This window comes from Delphinus delphis, chromosome 19 (assembly GCF_949987515.2).
Source record: "Delphinus delphis chromosome 19, mDelDel1.2, whole genome shotgun sequence".
NCBI lineage: Eukaryota > Metazoa > Chordata > Mammalia > Artiodactyla > Delphinidae > Delphinus > Delphinus delphis.
In genome coordinates, this window is record NC_082701.1 from 41,060,825 (window position 1) to 41,082,268 (window position 21,444).

At 51.3% G+C, this 21,444-nt stretch overlaps 1 protein-coding gene across 2 annotated transcripts in view; it reads left to right on the top strand.

Moving 5' to 3' along the window:
• Positions 1 to 21,444, top strand: part of ASIC2 (acid sensing ion channel subunit 2) — a 1,018,908-nt gene that overhangs the window by 766,991 nt on the left and 230,473 nt on the right. Inside the window, exon 1 of one of the 2 annotated variants that reach the window (XM_059998039.1) lies at positions 11,371 to 13,225. The exons of the other annotated variant lie outside the window; for it this stretch is intronic. Within the exon in view, the coding sequence (XP_059854022.1) occupies positions 12,515 to 13,225 (711 nt within the window). The 5' untranslated portion in view covers positions 11,371 to 12,514. Of the gene's footprint in view, positions 1 to 11,370; positions 13,226 to 21,444 lie in introns of those variants that run through there. 2 annotated transcript variants of the gene reach the window in all.

Below are 21,444 nucleotides of genomic sequence, written 5' to 3' on the forward strand. Positions count from 1 at the left end.
ACATCCGTCTATAAGTCAGAATTCTGTCACCGATTGCATAAGATTTCCGAGTCCCACAGAACAAAGCCCTAAAATGTTTCTGATGGAGACACGTGCGGTAGAACTGTTTTCTCAAACAGAATCCCATTTCCCCTTTATTGTTTCTTTCTGCGAGGGAAGAAAAAATGAGGTAAAAAGTGGTCTGTCATTATTTTTAGTTTAAGAAACAGAAAAGAAACATTTAAATACCACGAAACTCCCTTTTATAGAACAACTAAACACCCACAACATAACCCACTGGCAGCAACGTAACTAACTGGAAATGTTAAGCCATGTACCGAATCGTGGTTTGGCCATCAAACAAAATGACAACAGGGAAAGTTTGTTCAAGGTGATGGCTGAAACAATGGACCAATGAAAGAAATGGACCTTTGTCATTTAGACTCTCTCTTCCAAAGAAATAAGTGATTTTTCTGAACAGCCAGCGTTTCCAAGAGTTAAGGATTTATTTATTCCTTTGAATACCACAACTTTTTTTTTCAATGGAACCATTTGGCCGAAACTCCTTCTGAAAAATACCCCATCCTTTCATATATTCTTATGCAAATTATACAGAACAAAATGTAATCTTGGCAACTCAAGGCCATCATTGTAAATTCCAGCTCTTCTTTGGGGCTAAAAGACTCAGGACGATTTGAAATGTGTGGAGTTTGCCCAACATTAAGTGGTGTCTTTTTTTAGTCCTTGTATCTGTTTTTATAGTTCTTTTGTCTTCTCCTTTGTGGTCAGGCTTTGGCTGTATGTTCTGCCCATCAGTGTCGTTGAATCTTAAGCCTGCTTGTTTCTTTTCATAATGTATGTCATTTCTATTCTACCGAGAGCCTGAAAAACAAAACAAAGCATGTTATCAGGATTGTACATAAAGTAAAAGTAAGCAGGCTCCCTGAAAATCAGAGGCTCACTCATGCTTAAACTATGTGATGTTAACTTTGGTGCCTGGAAGGCTGTATCATATAACAGGGGTTGGAGGGAGGATTTAATATCAGCAGAACCTGAGTTTGACCTTAAATAATCCACTTGATTTCTCTCAGCCTCAGATTCCTCCTTGGCACAAAGAGAAAGAATACTATCTACTTCACTAGGGTTCCTTGGGGATTAAATGAGATACTGCATGCAAAGTCCCTAGCATTATGCCTGCCACATTAATATCTTCAATTAAGGCCATTATAATTATTATTAGTTTAGGGACATGCGTTGTGACTTCTCAGACTTATCTTTTTGAACTGCCACTAAACCAGAAAGAAGGATACCATGGGTGCCAAGACCAAGGAGAATTCCAACCATAGTTAAAGATGGAAATGTGATGTAGCTGGAGAAAGTGCTTGGACCCTTCATGCTGTCGAGGTCCAGCCAGGGTCAAGTGCACCAAACCAAGTCAGCCAGCCATGAGTTGAATCACAAGTCAGAGTCAGGTGTCTGGGCAGAGTCTGGGAACAGATGACAGAGACCTAGCCAGCAGAAAGGATGCAAGGAAAGCAACACCTCAGAGCAATCCTCATCCAAATGCCCCTCCCTTATTGGGGACAGTTTGTCTCTGGGTCGGTTTTTATTATGGGTCACTGTTTGGTCCCAACGCATCTATCATGTGAGTCACTGCTTGGGTTTTGTTCCAGGATTGAACAAAAAGGGATTGAGACTAAGGTGGGGACCCTGGTAATGCAGGAGGAGGGGGGCCCAGGAGCAGGCGGAATACACAAGAGTGGGCAGAGTTCAGGGTGATGGTTCCAGCCACATAAGGGCAGCATCTGTGGCTCGCTTCCGTTGGCGGGTTGGCAGTGCCAAGGTGGGAAGGATGGTGAGGTTGGCCAAGAGGTCCAGGTCCAGTGGTCCATAATCCAGTGATACCACTTCATAGAGACAGAAATTCTTCACCTTATGATGTGCCTTCTTTCCAAGCCTGGCTCTGGTAAGGTTGCTCGGGCTTTGTCTGAAATCGAACAAACTTCACCAATAAAAACCTGTTTGTTAGTAAACCCTGTCTGTCCTAATTCTCCTCTGATCATTGTTCAGGTACAAAGAGATGTTTTCCTGGAGTGCCAATCAGGCCGGGTGTGCCCTTTGTGCTCAGATCTTTTTACTTGGTGCTGTTTCATCTCTAACCCGACACGTTAGCATCCTTGTCCTGTTCTTTTCTTTAAAAATGTCATCGTTTCCAATGACATGGTGTCACCATCATTAGCTTAGCCATTCACCTGGTGCTGGGCATGTGAACTGTTTTTAATTTGTTTGTTTTTCTCTAGCATGAGGAACATCACCGCGAATACCTCTGTACTTTGTTTAGGGGTTATTTCCTTGAGGAAGCTTCTAGGGCGTGGGATTACCAGGTCAAAGGGTATGAAGTATCTCGTGCTCTTATTACACATCAGGCTTATGAGCTTGCCTTTATAACTCCAGGCACTTTCAGAAAGCTGTTTTGAATCTAATGTTGTGTGTTAGCGCTGTAGGCTGCTGAGAATTATTGAATGAGTAAACTTAAGCACTGTTGGGCTAGAGAAGTATTGATTAAAAGCAGAAAGCAAAGTTGAGGTCTGGAAGGAAGGAAAGGAAGGAAGGAGGGAGGAAGGGAAGGAGGAAAGGAGACAGGAGGGTAGGCTGAAAGTCTCTGGTTTGTAAACATGAGCTCCAATTTTGCAGCCCTGTGATGGCTCTCAGTGTGTTTGATCATTTGGACGTTCTCTTAGCCCAGCCTGGCACTTGTACCCATGGATACTTCCCTAAACCTCTTTCTTACCACTGGACTTGTATAGTTTTAGCTCTGCCCATGATGGCATCACACTGAAGCTGGGAAGAACAGAGCTCCAGACGCACAGCAGATACTGAGAACCTAGCTTCTGTTTTCACTCCCTTCATCTCCCCAAGGGCTTTTGCAAAATTCTGAATTATGCTGCCACCCACCTTATCTTTTCCCTTTCTAAACTCCCAATTTCCTGCCTTTCTAATAATTACCAACACGTTGGAGTCAGACCTGGGTTGGAATCCAGGCTCTGCTACTGTGTGATGTACTCTGTGTGACCCTAGGCAAGTAACCTCACCTCTCTGAACCTCATTTTCTTCATCTGGAAAATGAGGCTTAACTCAGTGCCTGACATCCAGCTCAGTGAATGGTTGCCCTGGGGGATTATGGTTTGAACTGTGCTTAAACCAGCAACAGAGAGAATAAGATTGGAAAGATAAAGTTTCTATGTCCCCATCTGTAAAATGGGATAATGTTACCGACCTGGGAGAGTTGTTATGAAGAAAATTACATGGGGGAATTCCCTGGAAGTCCAGCAGTTAAGACTTGGTGGTTTCACTGCTGTGGGCCCAGTTTCTATCCCTGATCGGGGAACTAAGATCCCGCAAGCTGTGCGACGCCGCCAGAAAGGAAAAGAATGAACATTCTATGGTGCACGTGATAGTATGTGGTAGGTACCTGGCTGGTACTCTGTTATCTTCCTCTCCTCTCCCTCCCCATCACCCCCTCCCCTCCCCTTTCCTTCCCTATTCCTGCCTTCCCTGTCCTGCCCTTCTCTCCCCGTCTTCTCTTTGGATAATCACACTGGTCCACACACTGCAAAAGAATGTATAAAATCCCTCCCACTCTGCCCCTCCTGTGGATGGACAGGCAAGATAAACTAGGAGGAGAGAAACCCAAGAGAGTGGTTTGGCTCCGGTCATTTATAAGGGAAAGAAAGTAAACAAACTGCTAGTGGCTGAGACAGAGAAAAGCTGCGGCTGGAGGGAAAGCAGCCTGGATGGAGGCTTTTGACAAATCAACTTGGCCTGAAATCTCTGAGTCACTGCAGAGGGTCCGTCTGCAAGACAGATTCAGGGCTGGTTAGTTAGTGCTCCCCAGAGAGGAGGTGAGAGCCGGGGTAAGACTAAGTCATGGCTAAAAACAGTTAAGGGGACAGTCAAGGAATTGGGAATAAAATGTCTAATTGTACCTGGGGTTTTATACGTCATTAAATCCGATTTTAACTGCCTGCCTTTTCGTAATATGAGTGGGTGATAACTACTGGAGAAGGTTATTGTGCTTAACTGTTTTAATGAGAGTTTTGTTATGTGTATGGGAGAGGAAATTGGGTAGAAGAGTGTGCAAAGCTCCATTGCTCTGCTAACTTTATGGTCAAAGTTACAACCAAGACCCAGTTATTCAAGCCTAAACCCAGAATAGGGAAGGCCACGCTGGGGGAAGAGGCAGATTCATTATCGATGTGGCCTGGACTTAGAAAGTAAATGTCACAGGTCAACAAGACGCCACTGGGGACACGAAAAGCCACATCAGGAGGAGGACATGTATGTGGACACATGGATGTCGTGGATCAGGGCTCCTCAGCGTGGGCTTATGCTGAGGTTGCAACTGGTCGCAGATCCTGTCTCCAAGGTTGATCCCTGTAGGCAGAGTCATACAATTCTCCATGAGCTGGGGTGAGAAAATGAAAATGAATGGAGAAATTCAGTGGGAAACGTGTATGGCAATCGCTCTCAGACTAAGGAAGGGGAGCCCCCTCCTCTGGACCCTCTCAACACACTCTAGCATAGCATTTATCATACTTTATTAGAGGTATCTATTTTCTTACCCGTGTCCCCCACTGGACTGCGAGCTAAGACAGGGACCACATCTGAGTAGACCCTGCATTTCCTGTGCCTAAGACAGTGCCTAACACACGCTAGGTGCTCAGTCAATATCCACTACAGTCCTCATTTCAGCTAATTCAACCAACCTGATTAAGACCCTGTACTCTAGAGCCCAAACACCTGGGTTTGAATCCAGCCACCGACTGGACAAGTTACTTATCCAATCTCTGCGTCAGTTTCCTCTTGTGTAGAAGATCTATGATGGTGATACATACCTCATAAGGTTGCTGTGAGGATTAAATAAGCGAATGCATGTCCATCGAGCACAGTGCCTGACACATAATTAGTGCTCAATCAATGTTAGCTATCAGATATCAGCATTAGCATAGGCATCACCGTCACAATCATCACTACCACCATCACCACCATCACCATCACCACCATCCTCACCATCACCACCATCACCATTATCATCATCACCATCATCACCATCACCACCATCACCACATCACCACCATCACCATTACCACCATCATCATCACCACCATCACCATTATCATCATCACCATCATCACCACCATCACCATCACCGTTACCACCATCATCATCACCACCATCCTCACCATCACCACCATCACCATTATCATCATCACCATCATCACCATCACCATCCTCACCATCACCACCATCACCATCACCATTACCACCATCATCATCACCACCATCCTCACCATCACCACCATAACCATTATCATCATCACCATCATCATCATCACCATCATAAGATCAACTTCCCAGGGACTGGGGCAAATCACTAAACTTTGTATATCAATTTCCTCTTCTAAGTTTAACCACATACTTGCGTTAAGATCACTTTTGGCACTGACACCCTCTGGTTCTCTCCATGGTGTGTCTTACTCACTCTCTTTATTAGTCACAGAAACTTCTGAATCCCAAACTGGTTTTCTCTCCCAACCAATGCACATTTGGACCACTTTCCCAAACCAACAAGAGCTGTGTGCTGAGGGCACTCAATTGTGTGTGTGTGTGTGTTATAATTAGTTTAAAGAAAATTTGACCAGAAAATTAAATCCTATGCAAATGCATCATGTAATACTGTTCAGAGGCAAATGGAAACATCTTTGCACTATCTGATGTGTGAGATTATCCACGCAAGAGCCTTCATCCATCAGAACATCTAGGAAAGGGTTAACGGAAAATCTGATAATAAAACGGCGAGCTCTGTGTACCACCTTGTCGTAGGATCCTCTGTCCTTTTTGGATGGGAGAGCAGGACAATGTGAAATGAGAAGTTGAGTAAAATAACAGAAGTTGGAATGAGGTGCCAGAGGAAGGCAACCATAAAATAACTGCAAATACAGAGAAAAAAGGTGTGAATAACATAGAATACAATTACTCTAGTAAATGGTATTCACAGGAGGCAACCATTGGCGTGAGAAAAGGGAAGCATATGGAGACTATACACACATACGTATATTCATAAGTATCACTAATAGATTATACAGCAAATAGCATTAGTTGCCTCCAACGAGGACAGATGGGTGACCGGACGAGGCGAGGGGTAGAGAGATTTTTTTACTAGACTGTTTACTCTTTTGTCCCTTTTGACCATGTGAATACGTTGCTGATTTCAAAATGGGTGGTGGAAAAGTTATTCCACAGGGTGAGCAGAGAATGACCCTGAAGCTGGAATCTGGATTTCGGTTCTGTGTTTCTCGGTATCCATCTGTGTGATTTATAGCAAGCCACTCCCCTCTCTGGACCTCTGCTTTCTCCCCTGAGAGTGAAAGGGTTCGATTACATTACATCCTCCCATCTTTCAGGATTTGCCATTTACCGTGGAGCACAGTGCTTCAGCAGAGCACGAACCTACCAGCCCTCTGCTCTGGACCTGGTCCTTTCAGTCCCGATCTTTCTTCTGGTAGTTGTGGGCCCCTGTTTCCCTTCTTACCTCTGGGATTTAGTGCTGATGAAGGATGAGCAGCTGAGAGCTTGAACTCCAGTAAAATGAGGATGACCAAAAATGCAAAAAAAAAAAAAAAAATCTGCAGAACCTAAGAAGGAGCCCAGAAGAAGAAAGAACCAAGAGGGGCCAAGTATAATATAAGAAAGCCATGGAAGAAGCGGGAGAAGCAGTGGAATGCTGAAGCACGTGAAAAGGTAAGATGGAATGGCAACTCCAGCGCCAGCCCCACGGAGGGAGGCTGGGATGGATGGGAAAGGAGGTATGCAGTGACCAAAACCCTGGTGAAGTCCTCCTTGCCCTTTCCACCAGTGCAGGAGCTCCCATCATGACTACTGGACATTGCAGCCACCTCTATGCACCCAGAGGCCACCAGTAGCACAGGCTAAGAAGGTAGCAGAGGGGACTGCTAGGCTTCAGGCAGAGGGTGGGGAGAGGAGAAAGGGAGGAAAAGAAGAGAAGGAGGAAAGAGAAGAGGGGGAGAGAGGGAAGCAGAGTGACAGAGAGCCCAGGGCAGTACAGAGACAGAAGAAGAAAGACAGAGAAAGAAAGAGAAAAAGCGAGCTCTTTACATTCACAGACAGACCCACAAAAGCACACCTGCCCCCTAAGAGCAAGGAACTCTGAGACTAGAAGTAGTGTTGACTCATCACCATGAGTGCTAAAAGGAAGTGGGCCCGGCATTCTAAGCAAAGACACCAAGAGCCCATTGTGACTGCCCCCTCTGCCCCCTCCACACCCGCCACATACACTACATCCCAGGGGTGGAGGAGGGCGGCAGACAAGATCCCATGACCGTCAAAAGTAAGATCAGGGCCTGGATGGACCAGGTCCAGAGTAAAGGGCTTGGTGGATTCACACCAATGGGTATGGGACCATTTTAAAGATATCGACATCCGCGATCCCATCCCAAGTGTAGAAAGTACAGGAGAAACAAGTGAAGGAACTGATGGTGTTTAATCTGGAGAAGAAAGACTTTCTTGAAGATTTTGCTAGAAGGCAGACTACTAGAGCCCCTTTCACCACTGACATACTTTGATTCTATAAAGTATTTAAAGGGTTCCCACGCAAAAGAAAGATCAAACTTATTTTGTGTGGCTCCCCGGGGATAAATTAGGAGACATTTGCAAAGAGACTGATTCCAGTTTGATGAAAGGAAGCTTTCAACACTGCCAGATGTTTGGGGATAGAATCAGTTACCGGTGGACTGTCGCTGTTCGGGTGTGTAGCAGCGATTCCAAAGAGCAGTACCTCTGATACTTTCTAAACACCAAGCCCCTGAGCAGTAGGGATTGGGGGTAAGCAGGAATATCAGGGGACCCAGTGAAGCCCGATCAAGCCAACGAGTATTAGCTCCTACGACTGGATTATAAAAACAGAAAATCACACTGACCTAATTGGACCTTCCTGCCCAACAAACTCATTTAATGGGAGAAAGAGCTTATATTTGGCGGTGGTGGTCACCCACCAGAATGTGGGCTGGCTGGTGCCCAAACATCACACAGGAGGCCAGGATTCCAGGTGTGGAGTGACAGATGTTTTAGAGATAAACAGGAAAAGGGAAATTTTCTTAAAAGCTTATTATTGGAAAATCACAATGCTAAATTCACACTTCTTGGTGGATAGGTCACGTGGGGCAACTCATGCACTGCCTCGTGAATTTGTTTTTCTGGCCAAGTGAGCCTGCGAGGATGGGAAAGCTAATTCACGTGAGCTGTTGTGTCAGTGCAGCTCTGAGGGCAGAGATGGTATGGGGTAGGGTTTGAGAGCACAGGGGATGGAGCCAGACTACCTGCATTGAAAGGCTGCTCTCCTGCTTAAGCTGTGTGGCTTAGGGTGAGTAACTCAACCTCTCTGTGGTAAGGCTTCCTCCTCTTCGAAATAGAGAAAATAACAGTATTTGCCTAGTAGGATTATTTTGAGGATTAAACACTTAGAATGCTTATGACACTTGTTTTTAATGTAAGTCACTTAGAACAAGTCCTAGTGATTAGGAAGTCCTACATTTATTATATTATTATTGTTATTATTTATCATAATACTTTTCAAAGAAGCATGATGGAGAAGGAAAATCTTGGACTTTGGAATGAGTTATTGCTGAGTTCAATTCCTGCTCTCCATGCCCTTGGTTCAATAATTGTAAAAAGAGGGCAAAAATACCCCCCTGCAAGGTTGGAATAAGAAATTAAATATGTTTATGTGTCTGGTACAGTTGCCTGGCATACAGAAATAGTCAAGAGATCTTAGTTCCTTTCTCCTCTTCCCCATTTTGCTGTGTTTCATCTAGGTGCCAGGGCACTGTGCTGAGAGATAGAGACAAAAATGTGAACGAGATGTGGTCCCTGTCCTCAAAGGGCTCACGTCCAGAAGAAGAGCCTAGACACACACAGTGACAAGGTGCTGTACAAAGGCTATGATGGAGGTATCCATCCAGTTACCTAGAAGGCAATGCTTCAGTTGGGGTTTGAGGAAAGAGCAGAACTTCACAGAGCTGGTCAAAGTACTGGTCGAGAAAGGGGTGGGGGGGATTTCAGGCAGTGTAGGAAACGCACTGCACACATGTGCCAAAAGAAAGCTATCGATCCCTTGGGATCACTAGGCATCCCTGTGTCTGTCTCTGGATTTCTGTGCCAAGACCCCTGAAGCCCATGCAGGATACCCTTCCTCTCTCTGAAAAAGTGACCCATTTGGAGAATTAACAGTAAAACCCGTGGCAGAGATGACACTCGGGAAACCAAAAGCAGCATGTGTACATTTCAAGGGGGAAAATGCCAGGAAAAGAAAAAGCCCACAACAGCTGAACAAATCAGAAACACAAAAGGTCTTAAAGGTTTCTACAAGACAGAGTTTCGTGCCACCCCAGGGCTACGATGCTGGAAGACGTCGCATGCTTACCCTGGCTGCTTCATCAGTAATTTCACTGAGTTCACAAGGTCGCCCCACCTTGGTCTGGATATGTGGCACCCCTCCCCTCCCCCCCCACCAGCCCAGGACTGCTGGGACCAGGCTGAAGCACCAGTGAGTGAGCCTTTGTTAGAGACCCCATAAAACTGGCAGATTCAGAACCTTCCCCCCAAAGCTAGCAACAGATATCTTCAAGGAACTGAATCCAAAGCAGAATTTTAGCAAAGCCCAGCTTCTATAGCTTCTTCCCCAGGTGAATGAGAAGAGCCTCCAGGAGTGGGGGGCGGGGCTCAGATATCCCAGTCTCCAGAGACCAGATGCAGGGGCTGCCATGCTGACATATGCCCTCCAGGTCAGTGAGGAGGGAAAGCCCACGCACCGCTCAGACACCTGATGCTCATTCAACAGACTTACCTGGACCACCTCTAATAAATCATCACAAAATGGGTGAAACACCTCTTCAGGCCCAAATTCAAATCTTCCAAACCCCAAATCTCCCAGCTTCACCGGGGTGCCCTCCCACCCTCAGGATCCCTTCACATTGTCTCTCCCCTCACCGCCACCATCACAATCTACTCTCTGGAAAATGTCTACGAAACTCCTCTATCCCAGGGAGTAATAATGCTGGAAGTGTTACCCATCCAGTGAGGCCTCAGTGAGTCAATTATCTGGGAAATACGGGAAGAGACCTACCCTACACCACGCGGGGCAGGCAAGGAGTAAGACTCCAGCCCTGGCCTCAAGGCGCCTGGCCCAGAGAGTGCAAACTGCAAGGCCCCGTGGTGCAGTCGAAAGAACCAGGGCTTCGGGGACCTGGGTGTAGAATTCTGATCCACCACTTAGGGGCAGTTTGATCTTGGGCAAGTACTTGGCCTCCCGAGTCTAGTGTGAAATGGAGTTAGCAGTACACTGCATGCTTCACCCATCCTCCCAAACACGCCAAGGCAGAATATTTTAGAAAGCTAAATGAAAGTGTCCAAAAGTGCCCAGGGCTTAGTGGAAGACCCTGAGCCTGTCCAGGAGGGAAGGGTGACATCAACCAGCTGTAGGAACCCCGCCATGAGAATGGCAGAGATGGAGTCTCCTGACCATGGAAGTCATCCTCCTTCCTGCCGCCCACCCAGGAAGGCTGCACTTGGCGGACTGCGCCAGGGATGAGCAGCGGACCCAACCAGGGAAGTGTTTGGAGGACACCGGAAGTTCATAACAGGCAGGGGGCAGGGCTGCCCCACTGAGCCCAACCTGCCAGAGACCCAGCACCTCAACACACATACTCATTTACACAGCACACACACGCAAAACACACCAACCACACGCCACATCCAGAAACCCCGATATCCACCCACACGTCAACAGCCCGTTCACGCCTCCCACCGCCTACATGCACACTTACACACACGTAGAGCATACAAGCCAACACTCTGTCCTACACACACCACACACATTCAGAGAGCCACAGCTCTGCGCATAGGCTCACATTCACCAGATACACAGAAATGCCCGTTCACACGTACACACGCACATCCCACCCACACTCAGTGCATGACGCCCCACTCACACACTTGCAAAAATGCCCACACTAGACAGCGGCTTAGGTTGTCGACAGTCCAGCCCGCACAGCCCGAAGTGTCCTCACACTCATGCACACGCGGCCCACATAAACGCAGCGTTTCTACTCCACATCTCTCCCGCCAGCGCGGCACTTCTGTGCAGCTCATCCCCCCCCCCCCCCCCCCCCCCCGCCGCCGGCTCCGGCAAAACGCTTCCCGCTCGGTGTGCAGCGGCCACAGTGGCCAGGAAGTAAAATGCAGCCAGGAGGGGCCGCGCGCGTCAGCACCGCGTCTCCGGGAGCGCACGGCGCCCGCCGCCGCCGCCGCCCCGCCTGCCCGGAGCCGGGGGGCCGGCGAGCTGAGGAGCAGGTGCTGGAAGCCTAGCCGCGCCGGCGTCGCGCGGCCACTGCCCAAGTTCGCCCGGGGCCCGAGGAGGGCCGGGCAGCCGCGAGAGGAGCGCCGCCGCCGCGAGGCTGGGAGTCTCGAGACGAGCCGGGCGCGCGGAGCAGCGAGCCCGGGTCACCCCCGAGAGGTGTAGCCGGGGCTCCTCGGTCCCCAGCTCCTGGAGCACCGGGTCAGGATAAAGAAGAGGCAAGGGACGGCGAGACCGGGCTTTTCTGGAGACTCGAGGCACTTCGGAGAGCCGCGGGAGAAGCGACACTTTCCTCTGGCCAGCACCCTTGAAGGAGCCCAGCGGCCAGCAGCCTCTGGCAGGACCCTGAGACGCCCCCAGCCCCAGGCGAGGCGCGGGCTCTGGACTTGGGGGACGCTTAGCAGGTCTCAGCCGAGCGCAGCCCGAGGAGCAGTGACAAGGGTCCCGGAGGAAAGGGAAAGAGGGCAGCAGCCAGCTGGGCGACCGCTCACCCCTGTACACACCCACCCCACCCGCCAAGCCAGGAGCCGCCGCGCGCCTCTGGGGGCGCTCGTCCCCCGGCGCCTTCTCCCCCGTGTCCCAGCACCGCGGGCCACCGGCCGGGCTGGTGGGGTCCTTGGGGGTGTCCGAATCAGGCACTGGTGGCCGAGTGGCTGCTCTCCGGGGACCAGCATAAAAGCTGGGGTTAGGCGGAGCCGGGGGGACTCAGCTCAGGGTCCCCCGAGATCCAAGACGAGGGGAGGCGGGCGCAGCGCCCAGGGACCGGAGAGGCGGCGCCCAGCGGGGCCCCTCCAGAGGTAGTGGCCGGCGTCGGGCGTCCGCCAGGAGGACTCGGGGCCAGGAGAGCCTGGGAGGCGCTCGGGGAGGCCCGTGCCAGGGGCGGCGGGCCGAGGCGGCCTCGGTCCCGGGCGGGCGCCCGCGGAGGCGGCGGTGGCGGCGCCGGGCGGGCATGCCGCGCCACCGGAGCTCCTTTCGGGCGCACGCTTCCCTGGCGCGGGCTGCGCGCAGCGGCTGCCGCTGCTGCTTCCACTGCTGCTGCGGACTCCCATGGCGGCTCCGCCCGGCCGGGGCCGCCGCCGCTGCCGCCAGCCGCGGGCTGAATGAATGAGCCGGAGTGGCGGAGCCGGGCGGCCCGGGGCCGCGCTCACCGGCCCGGGACGCTTCCGTATGGCCCGCGAGGAGCCGGCGCCGGCGGCGGTGGCGGCAGCCGGGCGGCCCCGGGGCGGCGAGCGCGAGCGCGAGCAGGCGCTGCAGGGGCCGGGGGTCGCCCGCAGGGGGCGGCCGTCGCTGAGCCGCGCTAAACTGCACGGGCTGCGGCACATGTGCGCGGGGCGTGCGGCGGCGGGGGGCTCCTTCCAGCGGCGGGCGCTGTGGGTGCTGGCCTTCTGCACGTCCCTCGGCTTGCTGCTGTCCTGGTCCTCGAACCGCCTGCTCTACTGGCTCAGCTTCCCGTCGCACACGCGGGTGCACCGCGAGTGGAGCCGCCAGCTGCCCTTCCCCGCGGTCACCGTGTGCAACAACAACCCGCTGCGCTTCCCGCGCCTTTCCAAGGGGGACCTCTACTACGCCGGCCACTGGCTCGGGCTGCTGCTGCCCAACCGCACGGCGCGCCCGCTGGTCAGCGAGCTGCTGAGGGGGGACGAGCCGCGCCGCCAGTGGTTCCGCAAACTGGCCGACTTCCGCCTCTTCCTGCCGCCGCGCCACTTCGAGGGCATCAGCGCCGCCTTCATGGACCGCCTGGGCCACCAGCTCGAAGACATGCTGCTCTCCTGCAAGTACCGCGGCGAGCTCTGCGGCCCGCACAACTTCTCCTCCGTGAGTTGCCCTCCGCGCGGACCCGCTCCCCTAATCTCCCGAGTCATAAGGCCGCCGGCCGGCACTCCCCGCCGCCCGGGGCTGGACCCCAGGCCCCTGGCGGTGACACCAGCCCACGAGGCCGAGGCTGAACCCACTCTTAGGTACCCCGCGTCTTCTCCAGGTTGTGGAGACTTGGACACCACTGCAGGAGGAGTCGCTGGGCTCCCCTGTCCCGGCCTCTCTCCTTGCACTGTCAGCTCCCAAGCCCCTCCGCTTTGCTTGTTATGGTCCCCTCCGGGAATACCAGGCCCCCTTCTCCCCCATCTCACCCCCCCAGGTCCACAGGGCTCCAGGTAGCTACCCTGTGTCTGGGATGAAGGGATGGGAAGAGAGAGAAGCATGTCTTAAGTGTGGGCTTGTTGTCTTTGGGAAAACCAATAGGAAGCTCTTCAAAAAATGGGCCACTGCGAGAATCGGGTAGAGGCCCTAAGCAAGCTTGGGACCCTAAGCAGCTTATGGCTTGAGAGTTCCAAGACACTTCCAGTCTAGGGGGACTTTGGAGGAAACTCCCAGAATACCAACCATCGCTGAAGCAGTAGCTGGTTTGGTGGGAGAGGCAGCAGCCCCTTGTGCTACTTTCTGAAAGCGCTTGTGTCTTAAGCTACCCGGGAATGGAGCTGTGGCGGGCACCGTTGGGGCCCTTGACCCCCCAAGGTGTGAGTATGGGTCTTCCAGTCTCGGGGAACCAACGCCCTGCAGTGGGGAAAGCAGCACGGCAGAGATATGATGTGAACCTCCGGGGCCAAGAGAAGTTGTGCTCGGGGTTTGTGAACCATTTTCTGCGTCGGTTCCCCCGTGCTGGGGTCTGGATAACGCAGCTGTCGGACAGAAGGTTTCCGCTTTGTGTGGTCTGCCTAGGAGGAGTTCTGGTGCCAGGCCGCAGCGTGGCTCGAGCCTGTCCAGCCATTCGTGTGTAAATGCCCCTTGGGGGGAGGGTTGGGCTTTTCCACTAGCGCAGGGAATGTTGGTGTGTGTGTTTATTTGTAATGCTCTGATGGTGATTCTACCAGCGTTAGGCAGCACTCCTGACAATCTCATCTACGACGATGCTTTTTCTGGGATGGTAGATAGATGCTCTGGTTCCAACAGGTGTTGGCACAGATGCCCGTCAGGCCAGGCCTCTGATTGGCTGATTGGGCTACTCCTCATCTAGGATGGTGACCCTGGCTTCAGTCTTGCCCTCCTTGCTTTGCTTTAAGCCTGTATGAACAGTAGCTGTGAATTATCCACTCCCCAAATATCCCTTGTTTCCTGAGCTTTTCAGCCGGCTTTTAAAGAATACCTACCTTGTGGTTTCCCCACCTTAGCAAGCAGGAGGTGCTGTTAACATATGCTTCTAAGTGACTTCGCCCAGACTTCAAACACAATTCTGAGTTCCATCCACAAAGGTGAAGGAATGAAGTTTGCAATCCCTTATTGTTTATTGTTCTTTGGCTGACCACTAACTAGCAGCCCCTAGAGTTGGACTGAAGTTCAGTGTTACATTCAAGTACCAGCAGCTCCAACTCCAAAAGTTGAACAACACTTGGAAAATTCTGCACATCTGACGATGGCTTTACAAAGTGCGGATCGTGGGCCAACAGCCAGGATTCGCTTTTGACACTCGCCACAGCCCTGCTTTGGCAGAATTTTATTCCCATTTTAAAGATGAGGGATATGAGTCTCTAAAATGCTGTCCAAAGCGCAGAGCCGGCAAGCTCAACGTCCAGCTTTGCGCACCACCAAATGTATCACACAGAAGCCACGTGGAACCTTCCTCTCTGATCCTGGACCTCTCTTCTATCAGAGGACCCCTGCGTAGGCCTGTAGCCCTCAGCCACCTCCAAATCCTATCCCTTCTGGGAGCGTGGCTGCGAGAGTGGAAAGTGGGGCTGCCCCAGGGCGTCGTAGCCTTGGCCACATGTTACGGGGCCTACAGAGCACTTAGCGCCTGCAGGAGTCACCTGACCTCAGCCTCCCTGGAAGGAATGGCTGTGAGTTGACGAAAGCAGGGTTCTTCTCACTGGGGCACAGCCTTCTCTGACCGCCCTGTACCCTGCCTTCCTGTGTCTGAAAAATTTGCAGCGAATTTGCAGTACCCACCGAAGCAAAAGTATGACCTCCATTCCCCAAAGGCATGTGTTCCTGGGGACTCAAGTGACCCCTAGTGGCTTCATATCATGGCCCTGTCCTGGGAGTTTCCAGCTCCTTCCCATTTCACGCTGTAGTTTTTTTCCCAGGGGCCTCAGAATTAAAGGCTGCACCCCCTCTATCCATGGAAGCCAAAAGCTATTTCGGAGGAGCCCCTAATATAGAGTGGGCCCATCAGGAATACTTTCCGTTAACAATACTACCCTGTCCCAATCCTTGGTCATCTTTGATGGAGTGACACTATAGTGTAGTGGTTAAGGGCATGAACGCTCAAGCTGAACTGATGGCTCAAGTCCTGAGCCACTTTCTGTGTGCCCTTGGACAAGTGACTTAATCTCTCTGTTCTTTAGTTTCCTACTCCATCTAGTAGAGATAACAATAGTATATACACCACATCCGCTGTGCCTGTATTTGTAGATAGGGGGGTGTGTGTGTGTTTACATACATATAGAGAGGAGGGAGCTCTTCGGACTGTGCTGGGTCCCTAGAAAAATGGCACCAGCCTCCTAACTGGTCTTTGGCCTCCAGCTCAGTGTTCCCCGTCCTCTGCATCCACCCTCGGCACTATAGGCAGAGCAGTTTTTCTAAAGTTCCACTCAAAGCATAGCACCCCATTTCTTAAAACCCTTCAGTGACTCACCTGTCCTGGGGATGAGGTCCAAGTTCCTCAGGCCTTATACCTGAGCCCGCCCTCTGGCCACGCCCTCTCTGGCACCAGATATCAAGCTCTGGCAAACGGCTGACAGCAGCTGGACGCCCGCTCCTCAGGCCTCTCTCTGCCTTCCTCTGCTACCCTAAGTGCACCCCGCCCACCCCGCTGCTTTGTCTGCCTGGAGATAGCTCGTCATCCTCCATCATCCAGCCCTGGGGTTCCTGCCGCTTTGGAGCCTTTCCTGACTGCCCACCGCTTCCCCTCATCACCAAACAACTGAGGCCTCCCTCTTTTTGCCCCTACCTTCCGTTTAGGTGTCAATCCTCACACGTATGCGTGTCACCACACCTCCTGGTCTGTGTGTCTCACCCTCTGGACTTGAGTGGGAATCAGATCTGATTTCCCTGCCATCTCCGGCCCCCAGCACAGAGCCCGATGTATAGTAAGTGCTAAGGAAAGATCTGGGGAATGAAGACCTTCCCCAGGTAACCCGAAGACTCCTTGTCGTCCTCCAAGACTCCTGGATTAATTTCTCCAGGGAGCACCAGTGGAGTGCATTTCTAATGAGGAAATGCCCAGGCAGTTTGGGGCATTTATTCCTTTGGGGGACAGAAAGGGAGAGTGCGGCGCAGGATACCAAGTGCTCCCCAGACACCTGAAGTTTCCAAGCCCCGAGTGCCACAGGTGAGGAGTGGGCTTCCAGGGCGACCAGTGGGGAGATGTGCCCCAAGTCTCATTCCATCCGGTTGGTCTCACGGTCTAGAAATAAACCCGGCAGGGGAGAGAGAGCACAGTGTTGGGCAGGGGTGGGAGTCAGATTGTAGTCTGCAGGCCGTTCAGGATGTGTTTGTTTGCAGCTCCTGTGCAGGGGTTAATCACTCAGCCGTCAGACAAAGCAGCTCCGCTCCTGAATGCCCGCTTGGTTTCCCTGGCATGAGCCATGGACCTTGGACTCTGCACACTGGCCACTCTGGGTTTTCCTGGGGGCGGAGGACAGCAGCCTTCCCATTGGGCAGGATGCAGAACCGTGAGGCCAGTCTATCTGGGTATGGGGCTTCAGAAGAGGGACTGAGGGTCTGGGGACAGGCACGAACAGAGGCCAGTCGGGTCCAAAAATAAGGAGCAGTGACGCTCTCTGGGAGGGGGCACGAGTCAGGGGAAACGTCAGGCGGACCTCAGTTTAAGGCTTTGGTTCTGCCTCTTTCTAGCCACGTGCCTCGGGCAGGTGCTTTGCTCTCTGAGCCCCTGAGAGCTGGGAAGAAGATGACATGTATGCAGTGACCGGCCCCTGCCTGGACAGCATAGGTGCTCAGTATTCAAGAGCTATCGTTATAATTTGAATAAAGAGATCGACCGTCTTTGTATCTCGTGGTAGCAGTTATTAATTATGATCAATATAATTATCATCTATTATCATGACCACTTACCTGAGTGGGGATAGGCTCATTTCCTGGTTCATTTCATTCCATCACCCAGTGTATACTGAGTGTCAACTATATGTCAAGCTCTAAACTAGCTGCTGGGGATGTAAAATTAGATAAGGCGTGGTATGTGTCCTCCATGATTTTGCAGTATTGTTGAGGAAAGAGATACATCAACAGAGGCCAGGAGGGCAGAGGTGCTGCGTGGGCTCAGAGGAGTACCCAGTTCAGACTGGGGACCTCTGAAGGCTTCTTGGAGGAGGTGACATCTGAGCTGAGTCTGGAGGGATCAATAGGAATTACAAGGTAGAGAAGGAGAGAAAGGGGACTTCCCGGGGTGGGGGGGCGGGCAGCATGTGCAAATGAGGAGGACAGAGACATGAAACGATGAGATTGGACACATCCTTTCTAGGGCTGAGAGTAGCTCAAGGCAGTGGGCAGGGGTGGGAGTCGGGGGCGCTGGGTGAGCTGAGTTGGGGGATAATAAGGCAAAGATGTGATGGACACCTGGAGGCCAAACTAAGTTTTTAAACTTTGTAGCAAAAGCTCTGACTTCTTTTGCTACTGGCTGTCACCCTACAGAGGGAGATCTCATCTATGTCCCACCCCACCACTGTCCACTGTCACGCCCCCCATTCCTAACTCCATCAGGAGAATTCCACACTTCCCTGAACCCTGCCCTCATTGTCTGTCCCCATCAGCAGGGGGTCAACCCTGAGTGCAGATTTTGGACTAGTCATATGTACTAAAAGCCAAGGAAACAGCATTTGATTTCCTCACACTTTGTCACAGGAAGCAGGCTGGCTGCTATGAGCCAGCCACAGAAAACAAGAAATCATTTCAGCAACATATTGTTTAAAATCAGCAAATTCCATTGAAGTGGTGCTAGGCCAGGCAGTGCAGTAGCTGTGAGGATGGATGGCTTTAGGGAGGCTAGAAAGATACCTTTGCCTTTAGAGAAAGAGGAATAAATGAGCGTCAAGTGATTAGGATGGTTTCTGGCACCCCAGTAAGGACTCCATAAATGTGAGCTATTTCTGTTAATATTACTTGCAGTGAGCGTTTCGAGGGAAGGACGGAGGTAAATGGCACTGGTGGCTGTGGTGCGCCAGCCTCGGGCTGGGCACGTTTTATGCCATCTCAGTTCTCGCAGTCACCCTGAAAGGATTTGTCATCATCCCCATTTGGCAGATGGAGGACCTTGAGCTCAGGGCAGTTCTGTAGTCGGCTGCAAGTCACAGAGCCAGCAGGTAGCAAAGCTGGGATTTGAACCCAAGTCCTCACTACCAGAAAGGCACAGCTGCACAGCTGGATGAGGAAAGAGCAGCATTGGTGGGGCAGGGGCTTTGCTGGGGAGACCAGTACAGCCTCGGTTCCGCCCTGACCTGCGTGTGACTTTGGCCTCAGCATCTTCCTCTGTGAAATGAGGGCATGAGCCAAATGACCAATGGGACTTAGCTGAAAAGTTCTCCGTCCAAATGAGTGATCAGGGGAGAATAGGGCTTAACTACTGCAGATGGCCCAAGCCCTTCAGCCAACCATTTCTTTTCTTTGCGGAGCTGAAACAGTGATTAAGGGGGAAATGTACAAGTTATTGGAGTGCTAGAGACAGGGCGGTGATTGAATAGACATTTACACAAGGAACATGAAAAGACCTCCCCAAGTTATGTGACTTCCGGGAAATTAGTTTAGGGAATCAAATGTCAACTCTGCTCAGGTCTGCAGATATCCGAATGGACCCACGTCAGGCTGATTCTGATAGTGGCTCTTTGGGGGCCGCTGTGGCCCGTCATGAAGACATCAATCAGATGTCTGCCCAACTGAGAAGGGCTGGAGGAATAACCAGGCCATTCGGTTTGTGCATCCGTCGCTTTGATTCTCCTAAATGCTGTGCTTGGATCAGCTACACAGAAATTCAGTCAGCCAACGGACATTGAGCCCCTACCATGTGCCAGACACTGGGCCACAGAGATGACCACAAATCTACTGTTTCTGGTAAATCAGCCAGCAAAGGTCAGTCAGTGTGCCTCATCAGGGTCACCGGGTTTAAAAGGAGCTGCCCATCACGCAGGAAGTGGGGACAGAGTCTAGCCCGGGATTTGTATGGGGCACCTGTTACGTAAACAGTCACATCAATTTCACCAGAATTGAATGGCTGTTACGGAACCCATTTTACAGATGAGGAAACTGAGGCTCAGGGAGGTACAAAGTCACAGCTCGGGGGCAGCAGAGTCAAGATTAAACCAAAGATCGGTCCAGCTCCAAAGCCGATACTATTTTCGATGACATCATTCTGCCAACTCTGAGAGATGCTGGTGAGAACAAACATTTCCATAGAGAGTATCCAAGGCAGTCTTTCAAGCCTTCACTGGAAGTTTCTTTCGCTGAAAGTTGATGCAGCCCCTAGAAGTCATCCTGGGTTCCAAGACCTGCCACCCTGAGAAGGAAGGGCCATTCCTAGGAGTACAGGATCCATGATGGACCTGTGGAAATAGGTTTATGACGGGGAACTTAGGAGTTATGCAGACATATTAATGCAGTCATAATCTGAACAAATTCCCATTTTCATTCACTCAAGGACATGGATAACTTTGAAGTCCTGACTAAGGAGTTGTTGCCAAATTGAGATCCAACTCAGACCTGTGCTAACGAACAAATAGATGAGTCGCGCATAATTGGAACAGGAATAGTTGGTAAAACAAATAAAGGCCGTGAACATACTGGGGAAGTTTGTTCTCCTGAGCATGTCAGATATCTCCCCTGACGCCACTGTTTATACTATTAATTTGCTTAGTAAATTGTTTCTTCTGGTTCCACACATATTTATTGAGCTCATACTCTCTGCCAGGTCCTTTTACCTTCATTATTTTATTCCAGCCCAACAACGGACCAGCCAGGAAAGTATTCTTCTTTCCCTGATATAGATAAGGAAAGTGCGGTGGTTCAAGAACTTGCCCAAGGTCACAGACATAGACCCTGATCTTAGGTTCCAAAGTCAACACTCTTTGCCCTACGTCACAGTGGTTCCTACAAAGAAATCCCAGTGTAGCTTTGGCCAAATGAAACTGCAATTCTAATTAGCAGAGTCTTAGTGATCATAGCTGGATAGGATTGCGTACTATACATTACCATCTCATTTTTATCCTTGCAGCAACGGAGGGTGATTATTGCACTCTATTGCCTGCCTGACTTCAGAGAGGGGAGTGACTTGCCCAGGGTCACATGGCACAGGAACAGAAAACAGCCAGAGTTTGAATGCAGGTCTTCTATGGCTCCCATAGACCTCTTCTTCCCCCAACTCCTCTGTTCCTGGTCCGGGTGGACTTGAGGGGATTTCACCTGCCCTGAAAAATTTTCTTAGGAGAAAAGCAGTGGGCTTCTGAGTGCCTTGCAGAAAAGAATCAGTGCTAAGACTGGCTGCTGGGAAGAGGTATCGGTTCCTTCTTTATCTCTGCCCAGAGGCCTGCCCTCCTTCCCCGGGAGGTCTGTTCCAGCGTATTCCAATTGGCTGTGGATGAATGGAGAAGCCCCTAGGCCTATGCTTCCTAAACTTTAGCATGCCAGATTCCTGGGCCCATAGCAAAGATCCTGATTCGGTAGGTCTGCAGTAGGGCCTGAGATTTACATTTCTAATAAGCTTGCAGATGATGCAGATGCCGCTGGTCCATGGACCGCACTTTGAGGGGCAAGGCTGCGGACTCCACGAATGCTGAGAAGGAGGGATCCGAAGGGGTCTCTTGGTCATATCTGACCCACTAGGTCTGTAAGAATGCACATGGCATGGGCATGCTGGAATGGAGCAAGGAAGGGCACCTGGGGGAGGAGTACTGGAATCCCCAGTGAACCCAGGAGGATGTGCATAGCAGGGGCATCATTGTTCCGGGGTCAGTGTCACACCAGAGAAGGGTCCGTAGAGGGGCCATGGGGCCAGCCAGGGGCCATGGGGCCAGCCAGAGTGTAATCAAACCAAACTG